The sequence below is a fragment of the Amblyomma maculatum genome, chromosome 10, assembly GCF_055883805.1.
Source record: "Amblyomma maculatum isolate TAMU_Amacu chromosome 10, ASM5588380v1, whole genome shotgun sequence".
In the NCBI taxonomy this organism is placed as follows: domain Eukaryota; kingdom Metazoa; phylum Arthropoda; class Arachnida; order Ixodida; family Ixodidae; genus Amblyomma; species Amblyomma maculatum.
The window spans coordinates 51,892,715-51,908,478 of record NC_139353.1 but is presented as its reverse complement, the minus strand read 5'-3'; the positions used below and the strand labels follow the sequence as shown (position 1 = coordinate 51,908,478).

Sequence of the window (15,764 nt, the reverse complement as noted above, 5' to 3'; positions counted from 1 at the left end):
ATGCTACAATGCACCATGAAACACAGCAAGAACGTGGGAAGAAACAGCTTTTCTAATTCAGTATTCTTGCCTGAAGTGATCTGAAAATATATGTGAGGTCCGGCCCAATATTAGGACCTATAAAAAAAGCATTTCATTATGAATTTCCTAAATTATGAATATTCGGGCTTTAGTAAGCACTCACTTTATATTCCGGAAGGATGATTTGTGCTCGAAAACAAATTTTCCGCTAGATTGTCCGTAGTGCCATTTCCAATATGCTCATTTCTCTTTCAATACTACGACTGAGAACATAATTCAATTGGGCACATGCACGCACACCCTACATCGAGCGGCAAGAGTAGCCACTCTTCTTATCTTACACACGCGAATCTTCTTTGCCTTTGGACTAGTTGTATAAGGTTCAACGTCTCAGGGCTATACAGACTATTGCGACGCCAGCCGTAGTAGATGTCTCTAGAAATTTGTAGCTCGCGGAGTTCGCACAATACTCGGAGTCCATGATTTGTACCTCCATTTAAACCAAGCCTCCGAGGCTTCAAAAGTCGTCTACAAGTCACAATTTCGTTCACAAGTCGTTCTTCCTAATCACTATGCCACTGTGGTAGACAAGCGCCATTTTCATAAATATTTGTAAAGCTACTGTCCATTCTGAACGCTCAGACTACAGCAATTGCTACATGTGCTCTATTATACTGCCCATTAGCAATTCCCTACGCTGTTACGTTCAAGAAAGAGCTATATGTACCTACACATAAAATGATATTGCCACCTGCTGGTTACAGGTGGTGTATGAGGGACGAAGAAGTTAGAGTGCTTCTTCTACCATCTGCGACTTACGATAGATCAGCTCTTGACTGTGTATCTTCCCTATTACCTATTCATGTAAATCTCTGTCCTCGTGACGGTCATGGTGAAGGTGCAGAGTATCGATCCCCACACATGTCTCGTTGTCGCATGAATTCTAGCCGTGCACTGTCCATTTACAGCAATTACATGCCCCCAGCCATGCTTTTATGAGCCCTACACCATGGTGTTATAACCTTCTTAAGATGCACTGCCAGTTTCCCCCTTAAAATCGAAACCGATATTCACTAAGGCGCTGACACAGTGATGTCAAGCGATAGCCTGTCTTGTGAATCCAATGCTGGCGCTGCTGCTCACAAACCTACCTCTACTCTCATCGGGGGGACTTAACTCTACTGACTTTTAGCGACCCCGTCCCCGGAGGTCGCTATACTCAGTTTTCCTGGCAGGGGCTAGTCGAGTGACCAAGTGGTGCACGCGGGAAGTAGCCCGTTAATGAAGGTGATGGTCGGCGCGAGGATGAGGACCTGGATTGTCGGCATGTCATCGGAAGGAGCTGATGTGCGAGGCTGTCTTCAATGAGATGAGGTCGTTGATCGAACGTGGGTTAGGCGCGTTGGCGGAAAAAATCTCCTGTGCGCGTTCCCGGTACGGGCACCATCGGAAAATGTGACCAGGCTCTCCACAGTGAGAGCAGAGGCGCCAGTTGTCAGAGTCCCGCCAGACGCCCGTTCCTCGTACCTATGACCACTGGGGCCACAGACACCGCGTTGGCGGCTATAAGGGAATGTGTTGAGTAGCTACTACTGGATAGGCATGTACTGGATTAGTGGCACCTGGGGTAAGGCAGACAACGAAGCTTAAACTGGAGCTGGGCATCGGAGGTCAACCATGTAGTATGTTGAGGATATGACAAGCCTTGACGAGTGGATCCAAGCACTCTGAAGACAGAAAGCTGTGCCATCTGGTGCGTGGGGTTAGAGAACCGCATTTTGCTGGTCTTGCAAGGTGGTGACAATGGTAAAGATGCTCCCCCACCGCTCGACAGTCTACGATAGACCACTCCTCGCTACGACTGCTGTCGAGACTCTTACAGCCCTTGTAGGCAGCACCGACCACCTCCATGATTTTATTCGGGCCATTGTACTCGAGGAACTACAGAAGTTTTGTGATAGATCCAGCACAGGAGCGCTTTTGTCCCACATGTCAACCGCGAATAGATTCAGTAAGTCAGGCGGTCATCACTGCGTGTTACTGAAGCTCATATTTCTCCTGTCTCTTAAAGTCATCGCCAGACTTACGCCGAAGTCTTCCGAAGCCCAGCTCCAGTTTAAACTTAGTTGTCGGCCTTACTCCAGGTGCCGTCAAGCCAGTGCATGTTCGTCCAGCAGCCAAATCAATACATTCACGTACAGCAGCCAATGCGGTACGTTTGGTCACACGTGGAAAGAACGAGCGTCGCTGTGCATGTGGTAACCCGATGCATGTAATAACTGGATTACCATTGGATTCTACCGCTGACAGAAACAATTTTCTCTCGGAATCACTCTTGCCAGGTCAATCTTAATGTCACCTCCGAGTAACAACTTAAGCATGCTCTCAGTGACATAGCTTAGGAGGCTGTCAAGTTGACCGATAAAAGAACTGATATCCCTATTCGGAGGACGATACTTTAGACATTAAATGTAATCGCGAGATTTCAGAGACAAGTGTTCGATGCCCTGAGAGATAAAAAGAAATTCGAGACGAATGTCGGGAAGAATGTCGCATTGTATTTCTTTTTTCACTAGAATTGTAACGCCTCCTCCACGTCCAGCAAAAAAACATCTACAGCCCCCACGCATGTGTATTTCAATATCAGACTTATAGAAAGTTTCTGCCAGCATTATTAATACGAACTCGTTCAGCAGCGCTGCCAGGTTGTCTTCTTTTTGGCGGATAGACCGAATGGTTTTGGTGAAAACAAGTAGGCTGCAATTTCGAAAAGATCTCACTTTGTGGTTGACGATTTTGGGAGATACCGCCATATTCAAGGTGATAGAAAATGTCAGAAATGAAATGGTACACTGTTCAACGTCGTGAACGGTGCGAATGTAGACTATAGGTGATGTTCCTGCTTGCTTGCTAAGTATCTTTCCACCACTGGTCCAGGCATAACGCCATTTCTCATATTTGTATTTTTTTTTTGATGGCCATTCTGAGCAACTGTTTCATAGCAGGGCTTAAGTGCTCATTCACGAAAACAGGCTGCTTGGGTCTGAGATCAATATCTTTTGTTGATATGTGCGTTTTTCGTCGCGCTTTGAGCGGCTCCTAAATTAATCCACTGTGTTTTGTGGCTCGTTTTTCTTTTTCATAGGTACGCGATGACATATTTTTATGTCGTATTTCACAATGGGCACATTCATATGTTCCCCGACCCTTTCGAGGGTTTTAGGGAGGCTTTCACTCTCTAGCTTAGGCATTCCTTTGATCTCTGAGTTACACCTGGGGAGCACTGTTCTGAGGCTGTAATCCTTAGCTCGAGCTGGCCGCTTTGCTTTTTCAGATGATCACATCCAGCAGCAAGCTTTCCAATATCTTCCCTTAGAGCCTTGTTCTCTTTTTCCGGCTTACTTTGCTCCTTCTTCGCTTCCTCAGGCTTCGCATTTAGGAAATCCAGACTTTTCTGAAGCTTTCTTGTTTCCTTCCGAAATTCACGGTACATATTAGCTTTGATATCGTGATCTTCCTTTCTCAGTTCTTCAGCTATGTCCTTCATTATTTACCACTCACAAAACAAGTGAAAACGTTTGTACAAGTAAATACACAGATTGATGCAACAATGAAAATAAGCAGAGTGAATGGCTTATATAGAAGCCAGCCGAGGAAAGTCAAAGACTAATTTAAATTCATTTCGAACAGCACACTGACAACCGCATCAGAGGTAACATTTATGAGAAAAAAACAAGTTCCTGCGCCTTAATTATTCCCCTTTTGCAAAAAATATACCTTAATTCGGAAAAAAAAAACAACCTAACCTGTTATTCGACCTAGAAGATGCTTCGTAGCGCTGTAAAAGTGCCGACCGCAAAAGCCAGCAGCTTGGGCACCAAGGCTAAATCCTATGAAGTGGACTTTGGCTGGAGATAGGTCGCCTTGTTTCGGGTCCATCATTGTCTGAAGCAACTTTGAAACAAGAACTCCCGGCATAGCGCTATTAGCAGCTGCTGCCGGATAGTTTGGAAACTTAGCACCATTAATCCACGTAACGAGCATCACGTTGCAGTCACCCTGGAAAATGAAATGATATTTTCAATAAAACCTACCTTATGCCCAATATTTTATACTGCGGCGAACTTCATCATTTTAAACTCACACTTCTCTTAAAGACTGTCCCCGCTGCCTACTCAAAAGACACATGGCCTAGAGGTGTACTGCTAGAATTGAATTGCACTACTTTATTATAGAATGGGCCTAGCAATGTTTCAATGGTTCCTTAAGGTAGAAAGTTTCTATAGGAAACGATAACTTTTGCGAAGTGCTGTAAGCTTTAGCACACGCTTTCAGAGTAAAAATTTTAATTCATTGAAAATTATCAAATATGTTTCTAATCATCTTTTCTAACGCAGTATGGTGGTTACGGACATTGGCAGCTTCCAAGCTGAGGAAAACCAGTGTCATATAAGCTTTTGAGACAAAGAAAAACTGAATTTTGCCAGCCCTCTAGCGTGAAGATTTCATGGCCTCTTTTTTTTTTTTTTTTAGAAAACAGAAACCCAGTGCCTTTTGAACGCGACAACCTCGCTGGTGACTTGTTGCAACGACATTGAAACCCTATTAGCAATCCTCTTTCGAATGTGCCATGTAGTGTCCTTTTCTTTCCTCCCTCGCTCTCGAAAATCACAATTACGTGGTTGACAATGAGTGTTGTTATCCTTGACGAATCTACATGAAGCACACGAATCTACATGACGCAGCACAGTAGCGCATGCTCTTCGGGTGCAAGCTCACAAACAGTGCAATACGTTATCACAGGTTGTCGTGTTTCTAATGAGCTTGCTGTTTATCTAATGCGCTGCTTCACTTTTCTGCGGAAAATAGCGCCGCTTATCCTCGCGTTGCAGCCCGTTAGAAAATATGTCATATTACAAATTGCAACTACGGCATATCCAGGTACACTGCTTGGAACCTCTCATTGGCACTAAGCATTTACCTGTGAAAGTTGAAAATCTATTTACTGGTTTTGTGTTAACTAGCTGGCTGATTGGGAAGCTTTCCATAATAAAATGGGTTTGCGGTAGCTGGGATTTCGCGCTTGAAAATATTTCTACCGCTTGAAATATAGCAATTCTAGAAAAGAAGAAAGTGAAAAAAATTTGCGAGACGGGCAAGCTTCGACTCAAGACTGGATGCAAAGTGCCCTTGACACTGCTTTTCATTCAGCGGGAGCTTTATATTAAGTTCAATGTTTTGCAAATAAATGTTCAGAATCTTCCTCAGTGCCTTTAACACCGCCTTTTCATGCCGCGAACGCCATATATTGTATTGGGATGTATTCAGTAAGAGCATTAATCGAGGAGTCCCATAGCCAATAGTTTTTAATGAACGTTTTATATTTAGCGGGCAAATGTCTCGAAAGAAGAGTGTAAACTTTAGTTTTGCAAGATTTGCAGTAGTGTTCTCGGCAAAAAAAATTATATATTACTACAGGGGGAAAACACCGTTTTTGCCATGTCGAGAGAGTTGCAAGCTCAGAGCTCTCCTGCTTGCTTACTGAAATTTTGACGTGCAATATTCTTAACAAATTAATCTATCCGACCTTCAGTATTATGAGTGTCATATACCATATTTTTTTTCTTGTCGCCGCTTTAGTAAAAAACGCAAACAATTATACAAGAGCGACGTACGACAAACAATGTCGATTCTCAACGTAGATCACAGCACGAAGCACTAGGTTGTTGTCACTAAACCTTTTTGTCGCTGTTATGCAGGCTATGTGTCGAATTTGAAGTGCAGTTTGAGGCTTTCGGCATCTGTTTTCTCCACAGAAGACCAAATTCGAGCAAATTTTGAAAGCGGAAAAAAAAGGACAAATTTCATTTGAATTAAAAAAAAACGCAAACATCGACTTTTTGGAATCTCCATCAACAATCCTCAGTATCACACAGATATTATGGACAAAATATTTTTGCATCATATTGCTTAACATTATAAAAAATATTTCTAGGGACTTTAGCGACTAAGGTAGTGAAAGGCGAAAGCCTGAGTGCTGCATTCCGCTACGCAACTGGCAGTAATCATTGCCTAAAAATTAATTAGGAATTATTTAGGTAATAATAAATTACATATGAAATCATTCATGAAATATTTAATCAAATAATTACTTAATTAGTTATCAATCTGCACAAATTTATTTGGTATATGATCATTGATTGACATATTGTCGTATAAGGCACGCATTCGCGCATACTGTGGTGGTGCTCTGTGATTAGTCTATACCTTTTTGACGTCAACCGGCCTCGGCTAATCAGAACGCCGCAAAAGCGAGACACATTTTGTCCAAGACAGCATGAGCCATTAAAGGTTTTCGCCTTAAAATAATGTAAATCTGCGCGCTTCTACTTAAAACCATCAATATTTGGTCCTACATTCTAGCACGATACGTTTTTCATTGATGCTTTTTCCCTATATTAGACAAGCCTCTATTCCGGCTAAACTTTGTAGCATTGATATGGTCCGTTCTTTCTCCAAATTACTTTGCCAAAATTCAAGAATAGAAAGAAATGGAGAACTTTCATTTGAATTTAAAAACACCGTCATAGATTTTCTTCCAAATCACTTAAAATCCATTCTTTGTTGTTCATAAATATCATGCACAAAAGAAATATTGCACTTTGCGAACTAAATATCTAAAAACACATTTAAAACTTAGCGGAAATTTTTTTTCTATAGTATTGCTGAAGCCTTCCCCTTAATTATCAATTATTAGGCATCAAAGGTTTTTTTCCATGTATGCTAAATTTAGCTACATTTTACCTTACGCGCTATTGGCCTCGAGATCGAGCAGAGTCGCCACCTAGCTCCATAGCGGCGAACCCTGCTCACTGTGGATGCGTGTCGTGTCGCGTGCCAGCACGCACTGATTTACGTAAACGCGTGCGCCGTGTACAAGCGTGCTTTTTGATTGTGTTGCTTTTCCCGTGCGCTTTTACTTACCTGCTTCTTGAAAACCAAATGAGAACAGGTTATCACCTCACGCTCCATTAAAAAAAAAATAAAGAATACTTGTCCATTTCGAGTATGCCATGCTGGAAAGGATATCGCCAGTCACGGTCTTCGGCGCTTGAAATTTTCTGACAAGCGGTGTCTTAAACAAAACGGTGCTGTCGTAGCCGTCGTGTTAAAGCAAAGCAGGTTGCTGCCGTCAATACAACTTAGTAAAAACGCTCAACAATCGTATATTCCTGTTTCTGTTTGGAATACCGCAGAGTTGTCTGAGTGCCTTTCATTTTTCTGTTAAACCTCTTTCGCGGTGTCTCAGTTGGAGGGCGCTCGACTGCTGGTTTCGAGAGAGGTTCGATCCCGTCTGTTTCGAAAGGCACTCATAGGCTGTGGGATTTGAGTTCACGTTAAATAATCCCAAGTGGTCAACGACACCGAAGCCCTCTCCTACATAATTTGTCATATAGCCGACGTCGCATGCGTATTAAACTCAAATATGCCTCTTTTCTTCTTTTTTTTCTTGAAGTCATCTGCGCATTAGTAACAGTAGTAGTGAGCACATTTTGCCTTAGAAAAATGCTCGAATGTTTGAGAAAAAAATTGTCTCAGCACCTGTAGCACTACTTATAACAAAATGCACATAGGCTCACCGCTCTAGACATGAGCAGTCAGCTTTCCTGTGCGGCGAGGTTTCCTGTACAGGGTCGGCGTAATCTCAATTTTGGGGAAACTTTGTGTCTGGTTGTCTAGCCTGAGTTGATGTCCGTTCAGTCTACGGTAACCCACCGGGCAGTACGCTGTCAGTGCTACATTTAACCGGCTTAACCCTCGAGTCAAATACGATATATTGAACCAGTCTGCCTCGATTCATTCTAAAGTACTGCAGGTCTGAGTACAAACCTTGTATCTCGTTGGGCTTGACACTAAATTTGCCGATCTCATTTGTATAAGAAATGCGCACACTTTTGAAAATGCGATAAGATATGCCATGTCCAAGCCCAAGTATAAGCGTGCAAAGCGATGCCATTAAATCTAAAAGACGGGTGGTTGCGTGCCTATTTTTTTCTAAAATGCGCGCGTATTCTTTTTGCTGCATCGTTGAAATCCACGATTTTTTTCTGCCGTAATGAAACACTGTAAACAGTAAATCACTAATGCATTGCAGAAGGCCCGTTTTCATCGCCAACAAACCCGCCGTAAACTCGGGAGCAGACATACGCCGCGTGCGTTTCTGCGAGCGCCGCCGGCTGCAGATCCACACTATCCAAGTGACGGTGGTGCCACCTCTAGGTCAATCTCGCGGTGAATACAATGCATTCTCACTGCTTTTAAAGCCGTTTTGTGCTTGGTGACAAGTTTGATGATGGTTTAAATTGGAATAAATTCTCTATTTCTGCCTATTTCATGAGATAACGCGATTGACAGTTAGCTTTTGCCTATCTTGTAATCTAGGCGTTTCTAGAGCATGTCTATAACTTCTACATTCACACTTTTCCTCTCAAAACAATAAGTAAAACTAGCTAATTAGTAATTTGATAATTATTTACTTAAGTGAATAAACAAAATACTTCAGATTAGCATAGGCAACTATAAACAGCTTTTATTTGTTTGAGTGAGCTAAGTCTCGCCATATTTTTAAAACCTTGGTTACATATGTCTGGGAGAACCTGTATATATATCTGGCTTTCTTTTGGGGAAACGGACACCCAGAATTTCACTTCTCAGATTATATTTACACTTATCGGAGGGGAATCTAACGTAGTTTCTAATTCTTATCGCAAAGTACCTCCAACGCGGCTGGCAGATGGATTCTAAATACAAAACAATATGATGTAGCACCATGCTGAACGCTGTCTGTGTACGGGTGCATCACAGCTTTTAAATTTCACGTTACAGCAACGGCGTTAGCAATTGTCCGAATAAGCTGTGCGCGCTTCGTGCAAAACAGACTACATGAAGAGCTGGCTCAATTATGCTGCATATTTGGTGCAGCCTATAATAATGCAGCACATAATATTCCCTAAAATAGCGTATGAATTCGTACAGAAAATTTCATAATCATGAAGAACAGCACTAACGGCCGTTTTCTACAGAATGGACTTGGTCCCCTGCGTTTTGGCAGTAGAATTGAAGAATTTGTATGCACATTGACATGACAACGAAATTGACTCACATTTTCGAAAAGGGCGCCCTTCAGGTTGTCCATCCAGCTCATGTCGCTATCTTTGGTGAAACCATGTGTTATGACAAACAGCGGTTTTTCAAGGTCCACCTTATGTTCTTGATAGTGCGCAGTCCATGTACTATGGCTGACTTCCTTCCCCTTGCTTGTTGCGCTGTCGTAAATCATAATCTTTGTCCCAACAGTATCGGGAGAAGCAGGGCCGCCAACCTCCACAGACATTCTTTCCATTCTGTAGAAGCAGCCAACCTCTTCATAGCAACTTGGGTTATTTTGCTGCCTGTGCACAAAATTTAAAACCTGCACAGGCAGAAAAACAGAGCACACGAATGTCATGTTCATGTATGAATCAGGAGAGAAACAATAAAATATATTGAATGAACTTAGTGGGAATATCTTACGTAGCTTTTGTTAGCACACTTTTTGTCCTTCTCTAGGGATTCAAAAATCATCTTGAATGCAAACGTTTTCGTTGACCCCGACTAAGTTGCACTATCGTGTACTCGGCCTTTGCAATGTAACGCGTGCATTAGGCAAAATGTTTACAGTAGTTTCTCCTTACAAAGAACCTTCAAGCCTAGTTTTGACATTGGTAGCCTTTTATAGCTTGTTTTCAGACGGCGGAAATTCGTCATCTTGTTTCACATCCTGTTCAGCGCAATTCGAGCCATCATTTCATATTGGGTATGAAAACTCAGAGCACTTCAAGAATGTTGGAGTCTGCAGACTATCATCCATTCACGCAAAGAAGTACCAAATCTAAAGCAGGCGGATTGCAGTAATTTTATTGAAGTTCTGAGCAACAGAGTAAGTGTCCATAAGGTGTCACTCATTTGAAGCATGGCGTGCCACAATAAAACATAACATTTTAGAAACGTCTTCATTCAGAATTCCATTATATATAAACAGAAATTCAATTATATATAAAGCGCGCCTGTAACCATTATCGGCTGGTTCATTTTGAGGCAACCATCGCCCATTACTCGAACCTACCAAATGTGAGCCCGAAACGGCAATTTCTCAAACCTGGCACTTAGGTTTAACGTTTTATATATGTTCTCAAGTCAACCGTCATTGTACGTTTTCTTTCTCGCATAAAAGATCTGTGTTTTCTGAAATAGCCACACAGACGCATTTGCTTCTCAGTGGTACAGTAGTGCTATGACGGGAACGCTGACGATGAAACCTTCTCACTGATGCCCTGACGCATTAAATGACGTTTATCAATCAATCAGTAAATAAAAAGCTCTGGAAAAAATTGAGGGGTGGGAGGATGAATTGTTCTTTCTTAATGCTTTAAACTATAATGATGCCACACATGCTGCCTTGGGCACAATATGGTGCAGTGGCTAGGGCGCTCGACTATTGTGCCCAAGGATGCGATACCAATAACGGCTGCGCCGGCGCTTTCCGATGACGGCTGGAAGCATGGGGCATGTGTAATGTGCGCTGGCAGTGCATGATAAGAAATTCCTGGTTGTCGACATTGCCGGAGCTTTCCACTATACAATGTATCAATAGCCTATGTCGCATGAAAACATTTAGCCAGTAAACATTGCGATGGTCAACGCTGCTATCATCTTCACGCTGAACAGAAAAATTACGATCGGCTTCTTACGAGCTTTTTTCGTTTGTTTTTTTTTTTTCTTCGAAGTGGCTTCATGCAATAAAAAAAAAGAATGCCACATGAAGTACTGATTTCCTTGATCGGCTGAGGATCGGGTATTAAAGGTTCTATTGCGGGTTGAGTCATTTCTTTTTCCACAAACTATTACTCCTGACATTTTGTTAGGAACACTTCCTGCGAACATTTCCAACGCCTATGAGCCAAGAAAGAATTTCGATTGAAATTTGTGAGTTTAAGGAGGCGGTAATTATAGAAGTTGGGATAAGCGAGTAGCAAACTGTAAGCTGGTGAAGAGTGTGGGCGCAAAGTTGGAGTCGATTACTGAACATACTAACGCTCTTCCGAGATATATTTAAAGGCAGAACATAAGTGTGGCCCTAGTTTGTTTGACTTCTTATCCCAGCTCACCAATCTTTACTTGCCTATTATTGAATTGCAGAAAGGAGGGATAGTTTGCTGTCTCTGAAATCAATGTCCCTCAACTCAGTCCGAATAATAAAGAATATAATATATGTAACGGATACAAAGGCAGAGTCTGTAATTGAGCCTCGATTGTCCAGGCCTACGTTCATCGCTGAACCCCAATGTTCCTTCTCTAAATGGAGGTCGCTGTAGTAGAGAACTGCATAACCTTTACACTGGCCTACCGGCCAAGCCTCTTTTCTCTCGGACCGTGGGGGAAGGGGGAAGGGGGTGCTAATACGAAGGTAACTCGACATTTTTTTTTTATTTTCATAGTGTTGTACACATCTATCGATATATGACTGTATCCATTCCCACTTCATACTTTGGAAGGAACGAGCGTGCATCCTCTGAATAAAATTAGTCGCGAAAAATTAATTCAGCCAGAGAAAACTGCATTGGTTACCTGCTTTAAAACGGCTTTTTTGGCTCTTGCTATTTCATCCGACCACCAGCTCCTTAAACCTCGCTTGCTACGGCGAGGATTATTTTCAGAAGTGGCTCCATCGTGTTCAGAGTTGAAGACCTCCGCGTACAGCATGTTGATTGTCTCTTCTGGAAGTTCTTGCAATTCCTAGAACAAGTGACAAACAAAACGCTTTCAGACTCTTCTCATTCTAGCAACAGTTAAAGAGCCTCAAATGATCAAAATGTTCGGAGTCCTCCACCACAGCGGCTCTTATAGCCTCCGTCTCTTTGGGACGTTAACACATACAAATTCAACCAAATCAAACCAACAAAGATTAGCTTTAGCCAAACTGAAAGGCCCCTGATTTTTGTAGAACATGATTACAGTATGGGGTGACGTTCGCCTGCGAGAACATGTAATTAAATTCTTTTAAAAACACATACATATGCCTATTATGGTAAGAAGATAACATTGTTTATTCTTTTAGTAATGTGCGCAAATAAAAGACGAAAGCTACTTTACAGAGTGCTGCGGCACACACCTCACTTGTTTTAGTTTTGTTACACCCGTACCACACAAGACATCCAAGCTAAGGAGGAACCCGACACTCCTATCTTGGCATTACAACCTTTATTGAGACTGAAGTACTATAAAATAATTATTCCGCATTGAACTCAGCGCTCAGCAAGGCTGCATGAGCTCACTCCGGGAAGCGCTTTATCATGACAATCACTCAAAATATACTAGCATAAAAAGTACATTTTACAGTATATTATTTGACATGACAGAAATCCCACATTTATGCTCAAAGGACTATTCGTTTCAATAGTAGAATGACATACAAAAATGGCTACACTGTATGACAGAAAATCCAACAAGAGTTTAGTGGGAGCCTCAGCACGAAAGCCAAGCCAAAGTGTCGCAAAGGGCAAGTGTATTCATGTGGGCAGCGCAGCCATCGCTGCCGAGGTTTATACACGCTTTTGTAACCGAAAAGAAAAAAGAGAGATGATGGGAGACGTGGAGAGTAGGAGAAAGAGAGAAAGAGTGTTTATTTGGCTATGAGCGTCGAAGAACCTGGAACCGATTTGTCAGGTGACCTGAAAACTATAATACAAAGGGGCGGCAGCAGCAGGGAAAAGTGGAGTGCGAGGTAGATGATGAGTGAGCATCAGAAGCATGTTGGATGCTGGAAGGTGTTTCTTGGAGAGAGAAAAGCATTCCAAAGAGACCAGATAATAAACATAGCTGCAGCGGTATACTTGTCAAAACCTTTCCAGAAGCGACCAAATACCAGCATAAGCTAAGAATACTAGAAACAAAAAAGATAGTACAGAACGACCAGTTTGGAAAATTTGAATAATAATAAATCAGCGCCAATCATGCCTACAAAGGCAAGCATTCTGAAAATAAAAGGACACAAGAGGGACCCAAATTAATAAGAAAAACAAAATGAAGCATGTTTGAAAAAGCAGCAGGGGTTTATGCTGTCAAAATATTAAGGTTACACTTGCTCTGAATAAATATTACAATCCACGCTCTATGTGACTGTCTTCGTAAATAATTATGCCACAGATTGAATATATTTGAGGGATTCTAATTTTCTTTTCGGGATGCTTATAAGTGTTGGCTGCGGTACTGCAAGTTTATGGAATAGAATTGACTATAACTATCTTTTGTTTCTTGAAGAAAGTTAAATCAGGACTGAAGAAAAAATAATTTATTTTTATAATTTATTTTCATAATATCTTTAAACTATGGCTATTGTAATTGAAATGCTGATAAACTGCTTTGAAAGATTACGTCGGAAATTTGTCTCCCAAAAGCAGTTTCCTAGCATTTCAATTGTTTTATTATTATTTTATTAAATTATATTACCTTTTTCATGGCTTGCGAACTGAGGCTGCCTCTCAACCCTCCTTCTGTATAATATATCATTTTCAAGAGAATTTCAGTCAATGGGTTTCTTCTTTCCTTAATACATATAGAGTGCACGAAATATACTCTACTTGCCAACTAAAATCAATTACAAACGCCACAATACAAACAAAAGGTTTAGCGCATAGGTTGGTGATCATAAGAGGATTACTGTTTTCCCAAGCAATCACGTGTACAAGTAATACGATAGGTTTTAAAATAAAGTTCTCACTTAGGACTTTTTTTTACCATGCAAAATTTTTACTTGTTATGAAATAGGCGAAATGTATTATGAATTACTAATCGAGGAAGCAAAAAAAAAGTTGATTTCGAGCGCCTGTGAGAAAGTGTCTTCGGTCTAAAAGCGGTGTTCTCTATTTTACTTCTGTATGCATATACGCTTCTGTCGGCTTCCATATGAGAGCAGCAAACATAGTTTAGCCTGTCTTTGTAGTACATATATATGCAGTACAATACCTTTAGAAGCAGAAAAATATACAAACTATGTGGTTTCCAGAGCTAGCCTAAATCCTCTGGTAAATTATTGAAAACGAAGACTACTCTTTCGTTAGCGAAATTTCATTTCATAAAGAATATGAACTCAGTCAGCATGCAGATAAGCCTATCGCTAGACATTTCGGCTCAGCAGAAGGATGTGCCATAGGAGACACGGTTTCAGGCACCCTGTGGCCAACTGCAAAGCTGCCTCGTGTTTTTTTTTTTTTTCGGGCCCTTAACGCCGGGCACCTTGTCCAAGGTGAAGGCACATCGAAATTTAGCCTATCTTTATAAATCCAAGTGGGCCAATTATGAATGATCTCGAAATGTCAAATTAGGTTTATATTATTGGGCTGTCTACATCGACTTAGTCTGCTACGGAAACCTCATAGGCCATTCAGTCTTTGCCGGCGGCGCCTGGGGTTGCAGTGTTAATATGGGCACCACGTAGGCCATCTAGACGGGTCCAGTGACCGCCACCCATTGCAGTTATCACTGGAAAGCCCCCATGAGACCACCATGGGCCCAAACTGTACCAAAGCACGTGCTTTGTGCTGTGTCACCAGTTTCTCTGCCTGCTGAATGATGTCATTCTGTAGCAAACGAAAACGATGTGCACCTTAACTTAACAAATAGCATGATTTTTTTTTGGTTTGGGGTACTTTGGGGGCTTTTCTTTTCAAATAGTGATATTGCACTCGCTGATCTGCTAAAAGTAACGAATGGTCTTGGGTTTTATAAGAATAGTTTCTCTAAAGCCTTAAATAAACTAAAAGCTCATCATCGCTTCTGCCATGGTAAACGCAGGTCTTCATTCAAAACTGTTAATTCTAAAACCACGTCCGCAAACCTATGGGCGGACGAAGCAGGTACAATAAGAAACATACCCAAAGAGCATTTTTTATCTTAACAGGCAGCAATTTTTAGCATTCAATATTTAGGACTGTGATGACTGTCTCCTGCACCGCTATTGTATTGTTGCTTCTCATCGCCAACAGCAAAAATATATCTGCAATGAACAAATAAAAAAGCGCAAGATCAAAAGTTCCCCACAGGTCGACCCTGCAGCAATCAAATGAATGTAAGTTTTTCATCCCTAGGGGTGACAGCAATTTTCTAAAAATTAACATAATGCTCATCCTTCCGTACTTTACGACCTCCCTAGCGATTGGTGTGTCGGTACGTAGTTTCCGAATTTACTTATATAACCTTGGAAAACGTATTTCTGTGTAGACCTGGTCAATGACTATTACACTACTCGTGCTTCTTCAGTTCTCATGTCATTCGCTTTGTTTTACGTTTACTTCGTCGGCACTATCGCTAGTCCAAAACTGCCCGCCAGAAGCCCTTGCTCCATTGTGCCCCTGTCGGATTTTCCTGCTAGTGAAATTTAGTTGTATTGCATTCATTGCAAGTCTCGCTTTATTCCTACATCAAAAACGTCAAAACACGTCACAACCCGTATGTACCGTTGCGCCACTGCTATAATGAACAAGTATGCACACCTCATGACCTGGGGTGTAACTAACACGTGTATAAACATTTGTGAAAAAGATATTGCGTGGTTGGGTTTTGAACGCACTCAAGAACGAGCTGGTCAGCTTCACTGGCCCAGGCAAGAGCTCACTATGCTATAAAGCCGATTTTATTGTCTTTAT

At 41.6% G+C, this 15,764-nt stretch overlaps 1 protein-coding gene across 7 annotated transcripts in view; it reads right to left on the bottom strand.

Annotated features, from left to right (window-relative positions):
- LOC146176383 (uncharacterized) overlaps positions 1-15,764 on the bottom strand; it is a 76,314-nt gene that overhangs the window by 49,552 nt on the left and 10,998 nt on the right. For 6 of the 7 annotated variants that reach the window (XM_084582733.1, XM_084582731.1, XM_084582729.1 and 3 more), the window contains 3 exons: positions 11,689-11,856; positions 9,185-9,493; positions 3,828-4,080 (listed from right to left, as the gene is read on the bottom strand). In XM_084582733.1, the coding sequence (XP_084438859.1) occupies positions 3,828-4,080; positions 9,185-9,493; positions 11,689-11,856 (730 nt within the window). Of the gene's footprint in view, positions 1-3,827; positions 4,081-9,184; positions 9,494-11,688; positions 11,857-14,993; positions 15,116-15,764 lie in introns of all 7 variants that reach the window. The other variant, XM_084582735.1, reaches the window with a different exon arrangement.